This window comes from Ovis aries, chromosome 11 (assembly GCF_016772045.2).
Source record: "Ovis aries strain OAR_USU_Benz2616 breed Rambouillet chromosome 11, ARS-UI_Ramb_v3.0, whole genome shotgun sequence".
Taxonomy (NCBI): Eukaryota; Metazoa; Chordata; class Mammalia; order Artiodactyla; family Bovidae; genus Ovis; species Ovis aries.
In genome coordinates this window covers 51,214,721-51,234,920 of record NC_056064.1, presented here as the reverse complement: position 1 = coordinate 51,234,920, position 20,200 = coordinate 51,214,721, and the positions used below count along the sequence as shown (strand labels likewise).

The following is a 20,200-nucleotide window of genomic DNA, read 5'->3' as shown; positions in this document are numbered from 1 at the left end:
AGCTCAGTGAGCAGTATGACCACATTCTGTGGGTTGCTTTCCAAGAACGAGAGCATCCATGATTTATGAGTCACATTCCTGTGTTCAGATTGCACTTCCATGTGTCAGATGTTTCATCTGATTCCACCAGTTGAGCAAAGATTTCTCAAATGTCACTGGGGTCCCACAGCTGCAAGAGGGAGAACCTGGGCATGAAGCCTGTTTCTTGCCTCTCTTTCTCTTACTGGGCACCTCCCTGGATGTCAATTCCTGAATGTCTGAGGCACAATTGTTTAAGTCCCTTGAAGAGCCAGCACCTGCAAAAATGCCCCCCTAGTCAGCCAGCCTGTTATAGAAGCAGGGTTTCTGATGACCCCGCTGCCTCAGGGCCAGTTCCTTTCCCTAAGATTTAGATTCCTTGCGTCTTGATACCACCTGGAGCCCCTTCTGCTCACACGCCTGTTTCCCTGTCTCCCAACTCATCCTTCATGCTCCAGATCACCTCCCCCTCCACCTTGTGGCCATGGGCTCCTACCCAGTTAGTGCGTGACTTTTGATCTAGGAGTTCAGCCTGGCTCGCCTCCTCCTGGTAGCTCTGCTGTGTGTCTCCGAGGTGCCTTGATGCAGTGTACCCCAAATCCAACTCCTTGCCCTCTCAGTCTCTGATGACACGGCCCCCACCTCTCCAGCCTCTTTAGTGGTCTCGCCAAGCAGTCAGATTTCCCAGCTTCTCCCACCCAGATCCCTCTAGAACAATCTCAAGTCTCCAGGGTCCTCCCCACCATCTCTGACCCTGCTGCACGTGGTCACCACCCCCAGTCCGGCTTTCCAGCTCACCCTCCACTGCAGCTGCCAGAGTGATTCTTCAACCTGTAGTTCAACAGTCTTCCCCCTCGCATTCCTAGTGCCCTCTGGTGTCTTCAAGACCCCATCCATGAAGCAGTCAAAGCTCTCTGCCTCCTGCCTTCCCTGGCCGCCTCTCCCTGGCTCCATATCCCAGCAGGATTCCCACCTGTTTTCCCACCCTCTACCCCCACTCTCACGTCTGCCCTTCCTTAATGGATGACCCCAGCTCTCCACCCCTCCCAGAGCCTCCCAAGCCCAGCGTCTCATCGTGAGCCAGAGCTGCTCAGTAGTCTCCCCAGGACTATGAGCAGGGTGTGGGTGTCTATGTCCAGGACTGAGCCAGTGCTTGACACCTAGTGGGGCTTGAAAACTATGCTAATACATGACACAATGGTGCCTACACATGCCATGTGCCCTAAGGAGGTCGCGCGAGCTGCACACTGGCAGCCCACTTAGCCCTGAAATCAAACTTTCCATTTGGAGCTGCTCCTTTGGAGATAGGCCTCTGGGAAGCAGCTGTTGGAATATAACCGTGGGATGCAAATAATTCATAATTATAGTGTTTACATAGATTTTATCAGTCTAAGCAAAGGTGTATGACAAGCTCTGGCAGGGGCTGGGGTCTGCAGAAACTGAGTAGTTTCAGGTGTTGGGCACGTCCCCGCTCAGAAGTGGGAGGAAAGGCACATGGGCCCTGGGCTGACTCAGGAGAGAGGACAGGTATGGGAGCTGCGGGACGCAGACGGCCTCCGAAGGAGCCAGCCCAGCAGCCAGGGTACCCACATCCAGCAGGTACCCAGAAGGTGCTTTCGAGAACGCCTCAGCCGCTGTGCTTCTGACAGTGTGTGTGATGCCAGCCCTTTCGCCACAGCCAAGGGAAAATGCATTTGTACACAGCCGTTCCAGCTATTTTTTCAGATGAAAATTGGACTTGAGAGGTGAAAATGATGAAGACATAAAATATTCATCGCACATTTGTTTGTTCACACATTCCAAGAAGAAAAAGGAGCCCCTTCCTGGGAATTGCACTCACTGTTTCTCCTGTGTCTCTCCCCGCAGTCATGCCAAGCTGACCTGGTGAAGGACAATGGCCACAAGTACTTCCTCTCGGTCTTGGCAGACCCGTACATGCCAGTAAGGACCAGCATGTTACACTCTGGTGACACGTTTCCCGGGGGCTCTGGGCAAGGTTGCTCCACACAGAGGGACCTGTGGTGGGAGTGGGGGCCCACTTACACTCCCAGCTCTGCCTCACTCGGACGATACCCTTTGCTTCCTGGCTGCTTTCTTAAAGTAAGTCACAGTGAACCTTGATACACAAGCTGGTTTGGTTTTGTTTACTTGAGTCCTCTTTCCGGGCACTTCTTTGCAGTGAAGTAGAATCCACTGTGCCTTGTACCCTGTCAACCAAGTTAGATCAATGAGTACTTGTACATCCATAGTACTGGCAGTTCCTGTGGCCGGTGCAGGATCTGGACCTAAGGGTAGGCTAATGCACTTTATCAATCAGGAAGGGGGTTGGGGCAGTGGAGATCGTGGAAAAATTGAAAGTTGAAATTTGAAATATATTTTATTGTATTAAGTTGTTTAAAAAAGTAATCTGTGAATAGCATATAAAATAATTCCCAATAAATGTTTTTAAATTAATATTTATATTCTCTCCTTCTAGCTCCTAGCTTAGTAAAGAGAATAAAATAAACACCTTAAGTATCAATAATTACTCAATATAACTTAATTTTATCAGAACGGTTAATGAAATCTAACAGCTCATTCACACAGTCATAGGTGCCTCTAGTTGTGGAAAGGAACTTTTGGGTGTAGTTTTACCCTCTCGTTGGTTTTCTAAACTAAATGACAATTTAAAAAAATTTTTTCTAAAATCCAGGAAACATTAAAAACAGGATTGTTATAAAAGGTAAGCAAAACTGGTATGTTGCACCTGAAGTGTGGTGTTTAAACGTCATCAAAGGTGGTTACATTTAGACTTTATGTGAGCATTGGAAATAATACAGCGTGAGTAAGATAGAGGCCAAACGACTGAGAGAGACATCTGAGCTGATAGATGTGCAGCAAAGTGATGGACAAAGTCAGCACCAGTGGGCCCCACTTCAGCTACAAACACACTGAAGTTTTGAGGAGCTAGCCAGATTGAAAGAAAGGAAATTAAATCTACAAATGCCAACACCTGAAGTCAGAGGGGCACAGTGGGTCATGGATGAACCTCACAGTGACCCTGGAGCTCCACAGGTGTGCAGCCCCAAGTCTGCACAAAAAAACACAGGCCTGTGGCGCATGCCGCCCACTCACTGGACGAGGACAAGAAGAGCTAATCCAGTCCATCCACGTCTGGGCAGAAAGTCAGGAAAAGCCTCTGTAAGAAATGGAAATTCCCCATGTGGGAGGAGCCACCAGCCAAGTGAGGAACATGAAATCTCCAGGGCCTGCCTGGAAGCGGCGAAGGCTGAACCTTTTCTGCAGGGCACCTTTCTGTGTACCTTCACAGCCAGGGTACCAAGACTCATGCCAGGAGCACCACTCTGCTCCTAACCCAGGTTCAAGTGACGTAAGCAGAGGTGGCACAAAGGAGGGTTGGCTCCCAGAGAACTGAAACTAATAGAGTTCTCTGGAAAAAGAGTGAAGAGCATTACAAATAAGTATGTTTAAGATAACTGAATAAACAATTTGTTTTAATTGTGTCCAAAAATAAACCCTGATGTTTTTTCCCTCAGAAGTACTTTCTTGCCTGTTGTAAGAGATCAGTATATTCTGTCCTTTTTACTCCTTCTCAAAAAATGACCAACTAGGGTCTTTTAATAAATAGGCAGATTTTGGAGGGGGAAACCTGTAATGGAATATAGTCATTAGAAGCTCCATAGGCGAATTAAACAGCAGAATTGACACAACCAGTAAAGAAGTCTGTGGAGAATTCATGTGGGAGGAAGCAAAGAGGAGATATGACGGAGGTTCTGAGAGGGGCTGAGCAGGCTAGCTGCATTCGACAAAGGCCAGAGGGAGACGAGGGGACGCACAGTTTAGTGGAGAACTTTCCAGAATTGAAGAAGAAATGAGTTTTCAGATTTATAAAGCACAATGAGTCTTGAGAGGGTTCAATAAAAACAAATCCACACAAAGACTCATCATAATGAAAGTAGAGAATGTCAAAGGCAAGAGTAAAAATCTCTAAAGTAACCAGGATGTAAAGAAAGATTGTTGCAAAGATGTGGACAGCAGTCACCACAGTAACAGATGGAAGGCAGAGAAGGGGCCCTCAAAACACAAGGGAAACTGTCGCCCAGGGACCCTGTGTCCCCACGAGTGTCAGTTTGGGAGAGGGCAAAGCCAGCACATCTGAGGACCAGCGGCTTCTCAGGCAGCCAGGAGGCCCGTACTTCAGGAGGAGATGGAGCCCAGAAGTCAGTAAGAAGCATCAGAAAGCAGACATTGGCAAACATGCCATGCATGTAAGTCAGCATTGGCTGTAAGAATAAGTAAGAGCAGTCATGCTTGAGGGACTGAAACCAGAGGAGGAATACTGGGAATCCAAGGCAGATACAGAAAATGACTAACGTTAGACTTTGCTGCAGGTTAAAAACACAAGGTACCACAGATAGTTAAAAATAGACTGATGTCTGAGTCAGTAGAAGCACAGAGGAGAGGAGAAAATGAGAATCGATCCGCCCACTAGAAGACCAGAAAGAAGGGAAAATGAAGTCAAGTAGACACTGTGGTCAATCATTTTATGACCAGTGTGCTTGACCCCGATGGTCTACTTCCATAGGTGTGGGCAGGACGGGGCCTCTGATGGAGCAGCGTCACCCATCTTGCAGCATCAGATGGTGGGGACCCATCCGTCCTCCATGAGGCCAACCCAGAGCCATGAGACCCTCTTTAAAGCACAGTTCCTTTTTTGAGACTCAAAAGACAACAAAGCTGGCTCTCGTTACTTTAACTACACACCAGGCTCGTCATAAAGATCCTGAAGGATAACTCTAGTGCATGAGGGTGATGAGTTTCTGCCACGAAGAAAGTGCGAACTAGCCGGTGACTTCTGTTTTCCAGGCTGAGCACCGGACCATGACGGCCTTCATCCTGGCTGTAATCGTCAACAGCTATAACACGGGGCAGGTGAGTGTCACGCTCCTTCGCCACCCCTGCAGGGCCTGCCTGTGGGTTGCAGATGCACAGCTGCAAGCTCTAGGATTTGGAGGCCAGAGGAACTGTCCTGAATGTGTGTCTGATGAAACAGTGACCTCAGAAGCGGGGGAGAGGTTGGGGATCACACCAGCCCTGGGGGCTCCATGGGAGGAGTGGGGGTCCAGACCCTTTGTTTAGCCCCAAGTGAATTGAAATTGGTGGGATTTAAAATGAGAAAATTGAAGAATGTCCCAGCAGTCCAGTGGTTAAGAATCTGAGCTTCCTCTGCAGGGTACAAGGGTTCAATCCATGGTCCAGGAACTAAGATCCCACATGGTACAGCACAGAAAAAACAGGAAAATTGAACACATCTTGCAAAGTGATTAAGCAAGTTTTCCCTGAGAAACCTGTGGGGCTAGGGCCAGCCCAGGACCCCGCCCCAGTCAATGGTCAATGGGTGATGCCCTGTGTTGCCTGCCTTCTCGCAGGAAGCCTGCCTCCAGGGAAACCTGATCGCCATCTGCCTGGAGCAGCTCAACGACCCCCACCCCCTGCTGCGCCAGTGGGTGGCCATCTGCCTGGGCCGCATCTGGCAGAACTTTGACTCGGCCCGGTGGTGTGGGGTGCGGGACAGCGCCCACGAGAAGCTCTGCAGCCTCCTCTCCGACCCCATCCCTGAGGTGAGTCTGTAACCCCACCACTGCAGGCTGAGTGAGGCCAAGGTGCACCTGGGGACCACACCCCCAGAGCGCCCTGCCTGCCCCAACCCCGTGGGTTCCTTGGCCCCTGGCTTGGTCTCTGACGCCTGCCTGGCTTTGTCTGATGCCTGCACACAGCCTGTCACCTGACCCTCTGGCGGGGCTGCCACTAGCCTCTTGTTTCCCTGCTCTGCTTGTCTACACGAGTGGAGCTAGACTGAGAGGACCATAGACGGGACTGAGCTGCATCTAGTAGGCTCCAGGGGCCCCAGCCAGAGCCAAACAGCCGGCTACGGAGTGACTGGCCCCTGTCCCGCCCGCAGGTGCGCTGCGCAGCTGTCTTTGCCCTCGGCACGTTTGTGGGCAACTCTGCAGAGAGGACGGACCACTCCACCACCATCGACCACAACGTGGCCATGATGCTGGCCCAGCTCATCAATGACGGCAGCCCTGTGGTCCGGAAGGTGCGTGGCCCCCACCCCCAGGCAGCGCTAGGCGCCTCCAGGCGGGGCTCCCTTGACGCCCAGGTGGAGCCATGACCCTGACCTGACCGCAGCTTCGAGTGCTCAGTCCGCCCCCGGCGCGCATCCTGCCGAGAGCCAACTTTAAATGTTTGTTTAATTCTCTCCAAAATGCGTTTCTTCACCAGATACTCGTGTGTTTGCTTCATTTAAAGGCATTTAACAGGCTGCGTCTCCTGGCAGCTTGTATAATAGGCTCCTTCCTGCCTGGGAGCAACACATACACACATCACGGAGATTCAAAAGAGCAGTAGCCACCCACAGACAGACGGAAAGGTTTGTGTAGTGTATTCCCCTCCCCGCCCCCATGTTTGTCAGCGACTGAACGGAACAGTTCTTTGCAGTTGAAACTTTGACTTCTGTTTCAATGTAGAAGGGCCATGATCTCCATCCAAGACCTCACCCCCCATCAAAAGTTGGCTCAGAACAGATCAACCCTCTCCTTCCCACAGCCAAAAAGGCCTATGGGGGTACCCCACTATCTGTTGGCCACATTTCAAAGTGGCCTTGGAGGCCCACCCTGGAAGCAGAGACTTCTCTAGGACCAGGAGGGCAGTGCCATCCTGTGTGTGACCCTGAGTCACCTCTCATCACCTACAGGTGCTGGGCTACTTCTTGGCATGTCTGACATCCCTGTGCCAGGGAAGGGAGGCTGGGTTTCTCAGAGGTAGGGGTGGTTTGGAGGGTGTCTGTTTGGAGAGCAAACCTCCACTGACTTAGTGGTGGGAACGTTGTCAGGGCAAGTTCAGGTCAGCCAGGAAGGGCTCTTTCCATCTTGAGTTCCCTCAGAGAGCCATGAACCCAGTTACTAATAGGCCAGGTCATCTAGAGAAGTGTTAGCAACGTGGAATGATCCTCCAGGTGCCTTTTCATGTTTTTATTTTGGTTTCTCATCATTAGCATCTGTCTGAAGCTGACTTCCTTGAGTCAGAGTCTTCTTTTTCCCAAGTCAGACTGCCTGTATGTGATCAAAGCAGCGGTTCAGCAGTATCCTTAATTGTCTGTTAAGATTCCTTTTAAAGAAAGGAACTCTGTTTTTCAGTTCTCTCCCCAAAAAACTTTAAAAGGATGTTAATAAAAATAGGAAGAATGTCCATCTGAGTCTCCAGTATCAGGAGAATGTTCTCCAGGTCATCAGGAACACAGAGACTGACCACTCAAGCATGTCCCGGTGACTTGACGTGGCCCCCAGCTCCTTTCCCGGCCTCACTCTACTTGCCATCCTTCCCCGGACCTGGGATGCTCAGGTGTAGCCAGGTCATTCCTGTGGGCACTTGGGGTTGGCCTTACCTGGGCCTGCAGACATAGGTGCTAAGAAGGGCTCTGCCTTTGCCCATCCAGCACTTGAGTTGAGCTCACAGCTGCCTCAGCACACCAGGCTCAATGCATAGAGCAGCAGTCACCCACCTTCAAGAGATACGGGGTACAAGTGCAAAGGCAGGCACAGAACCAGCAATTGTGCTAAAGCCTCATAAGTGAGCCACACCCTAGAGACCAGGCCAGGTCAGGGGTGCTGGCCCATAGTTGGAGGAGGGGAGCCTGGGCCTAGATTGTGAGGGACAAGGGACTGGGAGAGCGAGTGTGGCAGGAGTGTGTGCAAAGGGCCAGGCACATGAAAGGCCATAGTGTGTCCAAGGCTGCCATCCTGTGCGCTAGAGCACAGAGCATCCTCGGCACCCCAGCTGCTGTGTTGCAGCTCCGCACCATCACTGCCTCCAGGGCTTTTTCTCTTTGGGAGATGGACAGAGTGCAGGCCTGTTTAAATAAGGGGGCTGCATTTGCTCTGGAAACATGGGTGACCCGGAGGTTCAGGGAGACGGGCCCATGGGTGGGAGAGAGGATCCAGGCTTTAATAGGGTGAGTGACACTGGCTCAGAGGCCGAGCCCTCATTCTTATCACAGCCGTAACCCTAATGCTTTTGGCAGCTTGCCTTTCCCATCTTTGTCCAGAGCATGTGGTGACAGTCATGGCACAATGCACTCTGAGGGGACACAGGCCCAGCCTGCTGGCCCAGGAGACCCAGTGCCAGGGCACCTGAGGGTCGGAACAAGACTCTGCCCAGAGCACTGCACTCCATGAGCTGACCTGAGCTTAGGTGTGAGAAGTCCCAGCTGTAACCAACTGTTGCTGTCTCTAGCTCGTGGCAGTACAAGACATGTCAGGATATCATGGCGGGGCTTCGTAAAGTCACACGTCTGCAACGTAAAACACTTGCCCTGTTGACTTCTGAACGATGAAAGCATCCTTTTCTGGAGGAGGCAGTTATGGCAGAGAGGGAAGATTTTTGCTTATTGACCTCTTTAATGAGCTTACTTGATAAAATCAAGAGTCAGCAAGTTCACCCAAATTATTTTGAACTTGAACTTGTGCAGGAATTATATGATGACAGATTGCCCAGTCAGCAAGCTGCCCACACCTCATCAAGAAGGGCCAGGCCCCAGGGTGGGGGGAGGGGGGAGGGGGAGGTTTGCGACCACCCCACTGTCACCCTGCTTTTCTCAAGGGCTGACCAGTCCAGCCCTGTGACCCTTGCCTGCAGCTGACTGGATGCTGTCCACCTTAGCAAAGAAAGCAGGACACGGCACATTGCATCCATTTTCTCCAGTTTACCTTTATTTAGTAACCACAGACCCACAGAGGAGCAGTTCCTGGTGTCCACCTCCCTTCACACACGTCTGACTCCAACCGAACCTGATGAATGGCATCAGAGGGTGTTTCCTATCGATGCTCAGAACATCTCTGGTGGCAGCGACGGGACGGCCGAGCCACCTGGACTGGAGTGCCTTCTCCCACAGGAGAGCTCAGAGGCCGTCTGGACAGAGCAGACAGGCTCCCTTTCCCGCAGCGCTGCCCTGGCCTCCTGGGAGCTGAGCTTGATACTTGGTGGCCGTGGGCCGAAAACAAATGTCAGCCAGGAATTCACTGTTGGAAACATGGAGCAGGGGCAGCCCTGGGGGACCACCCAGGAAGACATGTGATCCAGCCTTCCGGGCCACCCACAGCAGGAGCGTTAGCCGACTCCCCTCGGGCCGTGTATGTAACCAGGCGTGATGTCCCTGAATCCTGAAGGCAAGTCACCCAAACAGTCGAACCATTTGTTAAAGATTATGCTGTGTCGAAGGGAAGAGGCTTCACTCCGTCAGCAGATACTTGTTAAGCGCCACCTGTGGGCCAGGCCCTAGGTCACCAGACCTCCAGAACTTGCACTTGGATATGGTGCAGGGTGGAAACCTCCAGAACTTGAACTTAGAGACAAGAGTGAAGGTAGAGAGCAGGGATCACTGGCGAAGGTGGAGGCCTCCCCAGGCCGAGCAGACAGCAGGTGCCAAGGCACGGAGCAGGAGGCCTGCTTGCTCCCAGTGTGAGCGGGAGGCTGGAGTGTGGAGGTGGCGGGACCGCTCTGCTGGGCAACGGGCTGAGGCTGCTGGCTGGAGGGGCCCGGGTCACTGTGCTGGTATGCTTCCAAGGTCTGAGAACAACTCAAGCCTTCCACCAACCTCTCTCTGGCCAGACCTGCCAGAAGACCTCTGAGGGCTGGAGCCCACAGCCACCACCCAGCAGGAGTTTGACCAGCCCTCACAGCTTTCCCCAGACCAAACAGTCCGAGACCTAGAAATCTGCTTCCGGTCCAGCTGAGATGTTTTCACCACTTCAGAGTGAAGGGAAAACCTGTGTCTTCTGAAGACAGTTCAGGCTTCTTCCTGAAGTAGGAAATGGCAACTTGGCCTGTATTCTTGCCTGGAAAATTCCATGAACAAGGGAGCCTGGTGGGCTACAGTCTGTGGGGTCGCAAAGAGTCAGACACGAGCGAGCACACATGTGGGCAGGCTGCCTCTTCACTGGGAGGGGCCGGTGGGCAGCCCCTCAACTTCCTGTTGCCCAGCACTGTTAGACTCAGGGACAGGCTGGTTGGGTGGCAGGATCGGCAGGGAGAGGCATGGGTCAGGATGATTCAAGGGTCTCACTGAAGCCACCAGAGGGCACAAGCCAAGCGTCCCTGGCAGGGGCTGAATGGAAAGGGGTGGGTGGCAGGCCCTGGGCAGGTCAAGTTGGGTTTTTAGAGTGCTCGGTGGACATGCAGGTCAGCAGTTGGAAGGACCAGCCTGGGTCTCAGAGACAGGATCAGAGAGGTGGGTTTGGGAGTAAAACCCACACACACGCCGGGGAGGCCAAGGAGTATGTAAGGGTGAGGGAGGAGAGAAGCGGGGGTCTGCCTAGCTTGTTGACACCTCAGCACAGCTCTCCTGGCCCTGGGCATCTGAGGGATTCACAGAACAATAAGGGGCTCTCAGCCTTTGGCCATCTGCTAAGTATTTTTCTAAAAAGTAAAATAAAGTGGTGGGAACCATTTGAATAGTGATAGCAAAAGTAGTACAAACCTACATCCAGGTTTATTTCCCGTGATTTTTAGGATCTCCAGGTCATCGGGTCCCAAAAGAGATCAGGTGTGTCCTTCCCTTGGACTGAGGCATCTGGGCCTGAAGTCATGTAGAACTTTCCTGTTGCCTTTTGGGGACTGGAAACCAGTGCATCCTGCTTTAATGCCCAGAGCTCTCCATGGTGGTGACCATAGGAGTCCCTAAGGGCTCTTCCCTGTCCCACTCTGGGGTTTCTTCCCCCTGTCCTGCCACTCACACCCAGCGGTCAGCAGTCTCTCCTCCAGGTGTCCAGGGCGTCTCTCAGAGGCCCTCATCTTCACCTCACTGCTTGTTCAGAGGTTTCTGCCCACACCAGACACTCGAGGGTGCTGTATTGAGGGGCCAGCCCCTGTCTCAGCACCAAGTGCTGTCTGTCCGCCACCCCACCCCCGCCTTTTCTCCGTGGTGGCTCGAATGCTCAGTGCCAGCATGCATGTCTCACTGCTGAGTTCTCTCCCCGCCCCAAGTCAGTGTCGCTGTCTCTTCTCCTCCCGGCAGGAGCTGGTGGTGGCTCTGAGTCACCTTGTCGTTCAGTATGAAAGTAATTTCTGCACCGTGGCCCTGCAGTTCATGGAAGAGGAGAAGAACTACCCGCTGCCCTCTCCAGCCACCACAGGTAGGACCACCGCAGGTACGGTGCTGAGGTGGAGGCTATGCAACTCGCTGGCCCAGGGACCCCGGTCTGAGCTGTCAGCAGGCCCCTCGTTCTGTGGGGTCCTGAGCCCACGTGTCAAGTCCTGGCCACACAGATATCTGCAGTTCTTGTCTTCTCCGAAGACTAGAAAGGGCAAGAAAGAGGGCCTCCTTGACCCCCTGGTTTCTTTCCTTGTTACTTTTTTTGGAAATCAAGTCACAGAAACCTCGAAGGGTAGGAGGTGCTGCCGCAGGGACTGGAGGTCGCACTTTCTTCTTGTCACAGGTCTCACGACAGTGTTGCGTTAGGCAGCTCCCCATCTCACATTTACTGACTTTATATTTCTTCATCTTGGGCTGCCTCAGAGCACAAGCCACAGCACAGCCATCTCTGCAGGAAAGAGGCCTTGTGATCAGCCATGTGACCATGGCTGCATTTAGTACATCAGGGAAGGGAACGGCCTGCATGCCCTGGGGAGGGGCGGTCCAGGGGAGGCCAAGCCAGCAGACAGCTGTCCCAGCCCACCCCAACTCTGGCTCTGTTTGGTGTGGGGGCAGCAGCCACAGGCAGGTCCCAGAGCACCTGGTGGGGGTCTGGGGGAGACCACTGTGTGGGGGCCTCTCTAGCTGAACTCTTACAGAATGCCAAGCATGGCTCAGGGTCATCTGCTCCCGCTCCCCTCACTGTGGTCACGATCTTGTCCAGCTGACCCCAACACACATGTGGCAGAGACCCTGTTGAGCTGAAGGGCCCTGCTGTAGAGTCACATCATCCAGAAAGAAGCCACTGTCACCTGCTGTCTAGTCGCTCCGGCCTGAGCCCTCCATTCATTCACCCTCTCTCTCCTTATCTCCTCCCAGAGGGTGGGAGTCTGACTCCCGTGCGGGACAGCCCCTGCACCCCCAGACTGCGTTCCGTGAGCTCCTACGGGAATATCCGCGCCGTTACCACGGCTAGAAACTTAAACAAGTCTTTGCAAAACCTGAGCCTGACGGAAGAAAGTAAGAGCCCAGAGGCTGGGTGCTCAAGTAGGGTGGTCGTGGGTCATCTTCTGGGACCTTTTGTTAGACGGACCCCCACCCCCTCCTGCCTACCTGGACGTGAGCAGAAGTCCTGGTTCAACGCTGAGGGTAGCCAGTGATTGTCCTGCAGCCCCACTGGGCATGCCCAGTCCTAAGCCCCCAGCACCCTCCCCAAGCCCTGTGTCCGGAAGCCCAGCCCATCCTGCAAGCCAGGAGATGGAGTGGGTGTGTGCTAACTGCCCCCTCTCACGGCGGTGCCCTGCCAGCCGGTGGCTCGGTGGCCTTCTCCCCTGGGAACCTGAGCACCAGCAGCAGCGCCAGCAGCACCCTGGGCAGCCCCGAGAACGAAGAGTACATCCTGTCCTTTGAAACCATCGACAAGATGCGCCGCGTCAGCTCCTACTCCTCCCTCAACTCCCTCATCGGTGAGTCCAGCCTCCCCTTCTCCACTGGTCCCCTGGGCACCCACAGGTTCCCGCCTGGGTGGGCAGTGCTGAGACATGCTCAGTGGGAGGAGGAAATGAGGATCGTCTTGCTGTGACAGCAGGAACGTCACCCTTGGATGCTGGTCTGACCCAAGCTGTCCGGGGAGCCAGCCTTGTCCTTGGGCAGGCCACAGGACTCCCACGCCTGCAGAGCTGGTTGGTTCTGCCCTCAGGAGACTTTTGGGGTGTCGTGGCCTGGGCGGGGAGGCTCCCAGCATCTGATAGGTGGTTTGGCCTCTGATGGCGCCCAGGGCCCCTCAGAGGAAGCATGTTTGAGGTCCAAGGTCAGAGCCCTGCTCCAAGGACACAGATGGCCCTTCTCTACTCAAGTTCCCTGGCCAGACCTTCCCCACCACCAACCAAGGACCCCCGCTCTGTGCTTTTACCTTCAGTCAGCCCAGCAGTTTCCTACTTGACTGCCTGGACGTTGACATTTGAGCCAAGGCTCAGAGAGGTCTTGTGTTCTGCCTTGAGTGGGGACCCCCTGGTTCTGCTGCTACGCTCACTGAGAAATGGGAAGTTACCACGTATCCTCACTGCATAACCAACCATAAAGACTTGGACCAATGTGTCACACCCCCACATGCGTGTTTTGTTCCCAACTTAAGGAGTTATAGACGAAGTTAAAGAGCCCAGAGCCCCTCCCCATTCCCCGTGCAAGGTTCCCACGAACTCCCGCCCTTTCCCAGGGTTTACACGTCGTGTCTGGCACTGCACATCCCCTGTCCTCACTCGGCTGGTGGCTGTGTGTCCATGCTACTCACCTGAGTCTCGTTTGCTCCCTTTCATGATCTGCTGCAACTCGCTTGTCCATTCTCCTGTTGGTGGACAGTGACCTTGCCTTGACTTTTCCTTCTTTCCTCCTTTTTTAAAAAGCAGACTCAGGATTTGGCCCCAGCTCCGCCTCCTGCCCTCCCCGCTGCACTCAGCGATACTGAGCTCCTTGGCCCCTGGGCTCCTCCCCTTGGCCGGCGAGCTTTGCCTCCAGCTACCTCACGGGCTGCTCCTCAGTCCAGTCACAGTCCTGCTCCAGTGTCACCTTAAAAGAAGCCTTCCAGGCTCCCCCAACCCCAACCCAGAATCGCCTTCTGCAGGTGCTCAGCATCTCTCTCCGTCTCTCTGCTTTCCTCCTGAGAACTTTTCCCCAGCAGTTTAACGATGTATGTTCCCATTTATTCTGTCTGGTTCTGTCTCTGACCAGGGATGTCAGAGCCACAAGTGAAGGAACTTTGTCACCTGCCATAGCCCCAACCCCCACATCCCATGCCAGGTGTACAGTAAGTACCTATAATGTGCACAGGCATGGGCTGCAGCAGGCACCCTGCACTGTGACACACGTGGGGTCTGGCTCCACACAGGAGATGGACCGCAGAGGGTTCCGTTCCATGGAGGACAAGCTCCTGTGCCCCCCAACACACGCCTGGTCCAGTCAGGCCTCCCCACCTGATGGGAACAAACAGACTCCTTGTGGTGTTGACTTGCATGTCCCTCGATTGCCGTGAGGTTGAGCTCACGTGTTTATTAGCCTCCCCTGCTCCCACTTCTGCAGTCACTTGCAGTATTAATTACCCTCCTATTTGGTTGGTACTGTTTCCATTAATGTTCAGTTCTTGGTGGTTTGCTTGTTTCCATTGATACTCCCTCTGCCTCTTGGCATCACATGACAGTGTTTGATGTTTCTGACTCACCAGTGTCGTGATCTGAAGGGGCAGGGCAGTCCAAACGTGCTTGCCATTAGAAGCCACGAGATCGGTCCTCTGCTAGCCCTAGAAAGCCCTCAGGACTAATCCACAAGACGCAGCTCCCTGGGGCCCGTAAGAGTCTAGATGACTGTAGGGTCCAGAGCTTGTTGATACCACCACCCCGCCCACTGCAGTACAACCCGGAAAGGGGGATCCTTTTGTCCTTGGTGCTAGCTTGGGGGTAAAGCAGCGGTGTTTCATTTGAGGCCACATGAGCTCGGGGGGCACAGCCCACCCCTCCCACCCCAGCCACATTCCGTGTCCTCCAGGGACTTGAGAGCCTTGTTGCTGATGCCTTCCTCCATACAAAACCAGATTCCTGAATGTTTTTTAAAACTAGAGAAAACCGAATTTTATCTGTATATGGTTCAGATCTTCGAAAACTTCAGTGGGCAAGTTTCACAATGAGCTGGAGCTGGAAGGAGCGCTAAGGAGACAAAGTGACTGTGGGCCAGAGCGGGCGTCCACCTGGTAACGCAGTGCTTACATAAGTGTTTAAAATTCATAACCTACACAGAATCCCATTACTGGTAGCATTCGCCTGTTTAAAGCCAATTTTTTTCTTTCATTTCAACCAAAGAACAATCTCTTTAGCAATCTCTTTAGCCTCTTTGACTGAATATTGGAAAAGAGGTTCTCAAAACCATGGCAACCTAGGACATCCATTTATTCCCATCTTCTCCCAGAAAACTGGCCCCTCCCAGGCTCCCCCTTCCCCCGACTGTCTCCAGAGCACTGGAGGTCTCACCTGCCGAGGGAAGTGCTGTCCCCCCACCGCAGCAAAGGCTGATCGCACGTGTCTCTACATGCCTAAGCATGTCTGCCCGACATCTGTGAATCTGCAATGGGACCTGGCTCTGTGTCACCACCTTCTGAAACCTTTGATGTCTCCCTCTGTGTGTTTCTCACCCACTCAGCCATTTAGCCCTACCTCCGCGTGTGTCCCCAGTCAGTTCTTTCCATTTCTGGGCCCCGCACCCCAGGACTAGGCATTGCCTTTTCGCTCCCCACCACCCCTGCAGAGCAGACCCCCCCACCACCACCAACTTCAGCTCTGCACAGACTGCCATCCAGCTGACACCATCACAGAAACTCATTTCCTATAAAGTCCAAGCTGTGGCCAGCACTCAGGTCCTCCCTACTGAGAGCTGCCTGGCCTTCTTCATAGCCCCCGCCACTGCACGCACCACCCAGACCAGCCGCTGGCCCCTGAGTGGGGCCTGGGCACCTCTTTACTCCCCTCCTGCACCCGCCTCTCCATACAGCAGTGTTGCCCATTCCTCTCTACCCTGACTTTCTGTGGCGTCTCAGGAGGTCCCTGACCCATCAAGTGCCTTCATGTTACACACTTAATCCGCAACATCACATCAGGCTATGACATTGCTGTCTTAATCAACAGGTTTGGTAAAGCTGCTATTTCTTGCTCTCCTGTGTGGCTGGCAGCCTCTCCTCCCTTCATCACCTGCCCTGCTCTCCCTCACCTGTCCACCCGTTGCCCTTCTGTCCCTCTCTCCCTCCCTCCGTCTCTCCCTCTGAGCCTTACCCCATTCTCATGTCCAGAGTCGGGGAGGGAAGGCCTCATGCTTGTGTCTCACCTTGTCCTCCAGGTGAGACAGGGTCGGGGGAGTCTTCTGAAAGGGTTGTATAGATGCATTGCCCGGTCTACCCAGGGCTCCATCCAATAAGCAAAAGAGGTGGGCAGGATCCTCCCAGAGGGGCTCAGTCAGGGTTATGAAGAGGGGAAATGCAGAACCTCCAGATCCGGGGGCTGATTCCCAGGGAGTCACCTAGCCCAGTCCTGCGATAGAAAGTCAGAGTCGGTGACCCCTAGGACCCAGGCAACAGGTCACAAGTGACAGCTCCTGCCTCCAAGAGGTTCCACCTTCCTTCTCCAAGCTGCCCTGCCCACCCCCAGGGACTCTGGGACCCAGAGTTGGCCACAAAGCTGTGAGCAAATTTTCCTATACCAGTGCCATTTAGAAAGTTGTGGCCATTGCTCTGAAAAATAAATCCTAAAACCATTAGTTACGATCTTTTATTACTTTTAGTCTAGACTTGAAAATAGGCTCTCAGCACTCATGGGGAGTTTGGTGAGTGCCAGACACTGCACCCTGTCTGAGTTCGCTCAGCCCAGCAGCACCCACCCCACTCCCCCATCCCCCGAGGGGCTACACTCGGGAGGTCCGAGCTCTGTGCTGCACAAACTCAGAACTTTCCCATTAGGGACAGCAGGTGTAAAACCAGGACAGTTCACAAAACAGAGAGGCTGAAATGGGGTGGTCAGCGCCAGGAGAGCAGTGACGAGGGGGTGGCAATTCCAGGCTCCTGTTCTGTTTTTGCTAGTGAATCGTATACCATTCACTGTGGTCAAAGACAGTGACAAAAATTAGATTTTTTTATTATTCCCTATTGGACATGAATCTGAGCAAACTCCGGGAGATAGTGAAGGACGGGGAGCCTGGAATGCTGCAGTCCATGGGGTCGCAAAGAGTCGGACATGACTTAGCAACTGAACAAACAACAAATTGAATCAAAAACAGAGAGCTGTCAAAGTCGAAATCCTCTGCAAGAGAGTCAACGATAGTAATGAAAACAGACTTTATAAAGTAAACGGCACCCCTTTCTCAGCACACAGTGCCACCCTGTACTCCTGCACGTTCATGCCAGAGGCTCCTTGATTGAGGTTCTCATGGGCCCCTTGGCCCCCACCGTTCCCTTCCTTTCCTGGTCTCCCTATTACCACATGTCTGTCATCTGCAGTCAAGCAGACGTTTACTGTGCCCATCACAGCCTCTGTCACACAGGGAAGCTACTGCCCTGGTCAGTCTGAGCTCAGAAACAACAGGAGAGAGGTCTGCCCAGTGGCTGTGCTGAGCGTGAGGGGTCTTGTAGGAACGTCCCATCCGTGGACCGCTTCTCCTGACTGAGTGAGCCATGTCCAAGCTCCACCTCGCTCCCCCTGGCGTTGTGAATCGGGACCGTGCGCAGAGCGAGTGCGAAGTCCTGTGGCCGGAGTGGTGGGAGAGACCTCCCAGGCCCAGCCTGTTGGAGGTCAGCCTGTGCCGGCAGCTGTGCTCCTGCGGAATCATTCAGAGGCCGTGGCAGCTGTCGGCACCTTTTCCCACAATGAGGGTGGAAGGATAAGGTGATGGGAGTTTTTGTAAATGCTCCCTGGAAGGTATTTTGTCTGTAGCAGTCACCTGAGAAGCAAGGCCACTTGCACACACGAGTGAGAGGTCAGCCTCCTCCAGCTCCATCACGCTGCAAATAGGAACCACGGTCGCTGTGGAAAGGTGGCCGGGGCCATGCCGCCTTGCGTGATGAACGAGGTGTTGGGCGCAGCAAGCCAGGACTTATCCATAAGCATAGACATGGGGCACACAAGAGAAACTGACCTTTACTCTGAACCTTCATTTCCCGTCTCTCTTCTGTGATTTGAGTGTCATATAAAATTCATTCCCTTTGAACAGTGGTGTCCCATCAAGAAACACTGTCCTCCCATGGCCCTTCTTGTATTTAAATTCTTCATAACTAGAGGGACTTCCTAACCAGGGGCCAGGCGGTCAGATGACATGTGATCACAGCTTGTTTGAAATCCTCTTTTACTCCCTGTTGTTGAACAGGCACTTTCTTTTCAACAAACCAATTGTCCAGCTTCCTCCCTGTGAAAAGGATGCAGTGGGATGTGGCTTTCTTCCTCATCCAGGCCTGCAAGGAAGTCCTGCCCCTTTCTAACTTTTCCTTTCAGAAAGATCTAGCCGCCAGAGGTGAAACTATGTGATCAAGCCTGTTCACCACCTGGAATTTCTGAATCTCGGGCTCCTTAGCAGATAACAAAACCAGAACTTCCCATAATCCCAGCTCATTTAAGTGTCCACCCCTAGTGCATGCTTAGGTCATCAGAAGAGGGAGCTATCCCAAAAGGGCTGCCCCGCCTCCACCCCCCTCTCCCAAGCACACAGTGGCAACTCCTTGTTATTAACAGCTCCTGTTTCTCTTTCCCAGGAGTTTCATTCAATAGTGTTTACACTCAAATTTGGAGAGTCTTGCTGCATCTGGCTGCAGACCCCTATCCAGATGTTTCTGACTTGGCTATGAAAGTGCTCAACAGCATTGCCTACAAGGTACGTGTGAAGGGCGGTCTTCACAAAGCTCTCAAGACCTTGGTTTTCAGTTATGAATATTCATGCAGAGAACTCCAGGCACATTCAGGTCTCCACCATGGTTTAGAAACTTCGAACAAGTGTTTTGAATCCAGAGGTTCACGAACTCCATGTGCACGTAGCTTGCGCTGAGGCACGTGTCACTGCTTCTGCTTGCCCACATCAGGTGGGACGTCCGTGTGCCCTGTAGTGACGCCCTCTCCCATTCCCAGCACCGGTATCCTACGACTTCCCTTATTCATGACCGTTCTGACGCAAGGAAACTCTTCCAAGAACCAGCTTTTGGTTTCATTAGTACAGTTGACTCCTGCACAAACACAGGGGTTAGAGGCACCAGCCCTGACCCCCTGCAGCCCATCTTATCCACACCTCCGCATCCCTGGATTGTATACTACCACAGTGGGTGTTTATTGAAAAACACATGTGTTTAAGTGGACCTGTGCAGTTCAAATCCATGCTGTCTGAGGGTCAGCTGTGTTTCTCTGTTGTTTCTCATTCTCCATTGTATTGATACCAGCTTTTAGCTTTATTGCTTCATTTTTTCTGCTTACCCTGTTCAATTTTCTCTTCTGATTCTAGTTTCTTACGATGGAAGCTTAAGTCATTGATTTTAGTCCTTTCTTCTTTAGGGACTGTAAACTCTCCCAATTGTTCTTGTGAGCTCTGGGAATTATTTGACTTTTCAGTGGTTCTTTCCCCACCCTTATGGATTTTCACCCCACCCTCAAGCGAAAAGTAATCGCAGATTCAAGGAGCCTACCCTATAGACCCTGGAAGCCCTCTCCTCTCTGCCCTGCAGATTCCATCCACCCCAGCTTCCATGCTGCTCCTTTCTGTCCCCTCTGCTTACCGCACTGCCAGGCTATCTGGGTGCCCTTCCCCCACCACAGCCAGGTCTGCGAGAACTGCCTGCGGGCCAGGAGCTGGGCAATGAGTTCCCTTCTCTCAGAGACCACAAGCCTGCAGTACCAAGTGTCCGAAAACAGCTATTTATTTTTTCCCAGCTGGGCATGGCAACCCACTCCAATATTCTTGCCTGGAGAATCCCATGGAAAGAGGAGCATGGCAGGCCATGGTCCATACGGTCGCAAAGGGTCAGACATGACTGAAGCAACTTAGCACAATGCACAGCACAGTCTTTTCATGAATAGAATGATAGGATGCAGCAATAATGAATGCCAGAAAGAAGTCACTCATTATAGCATTTTTGAAGATTTTTATAACTTTCTGATTAAATTTTAGGCTTACAGACAAGTTGCAAGAAGAGTACAGGGAACTATCATCCCTTGTCACAGTTTACTTGCTGTGTCTCCGTCCTCATCCGACCCTAATCACTATCCAGGGGTCGTCCACAGGCTGCCAGCTACCTGAACACAAGTGGCTCATAATGTTACTTGCAGCTTCACTCCTGATCCGTTATTTTTTCTAAACCGGTTATCACGCCGTCCATTTGCTGCCACCTCACTGGGGTTAGCCTCCCGCTTAGCCCAACCTCCTGCAGCACCTGGCCTCCTGCTGACACCATATTTGTTTGGTGTCCGATTCCTTCACCAACAT

At 52.9% G+C, this 20,200-nt stretch overlaps 1 protein-coding gene across 4 annotated transcripts in view; it reads left to right on the top strand.

Moving 5' to 3' along the window:
* RPTOR (regulatory associated protein of MTOR complex 1) overlaps window positions 1-20,200 on the top strand; it is a 321,386-nt gene that overhangs the window by 264,043 nt on the left and 37,143 nt on the right. For 2 of the 4 annotated variants that reach the window (XM_004013082.5, XM_012186450.4), the window contains exons 14-21: window positions 1,885-1,959; window positions 4,885-4,950; window positions 5,448-5,639; window positions 5,981-6,121; window positions 11,096-11,213; window positions 12,092-12,232; window positions 12,520-12,678; window positions 18,486-18,604. In XM_004013082.5, coding sequence (XP_004013131.1) covers window positions 1,885-1,959; window positions 4,885-4,950; window positions 5,448-5,639; window positions 5,981-6,121; window positions 11,096-11,213; window positions 12,092-12,232; window positions 12,520-12,678; window positions 18,486-18,604 — 1,011 coding nt within the window. Of the gene's footprint in view, window positions 1-1,884; window positions 2,119-4,884; window positions 4,951-5,447; window positions 5,640-5,980; window positions 6,122-11,095; window positions 11,214-12,091; window positions 12,233-12,519; window positions 12,679-18,485; window positions 18,605-20,200 lie in introns of all 4 variants that reach the window. The other 2 variants (XM_012186449.4, XM_042256773.1) reach the window with 1 other exon arrangement.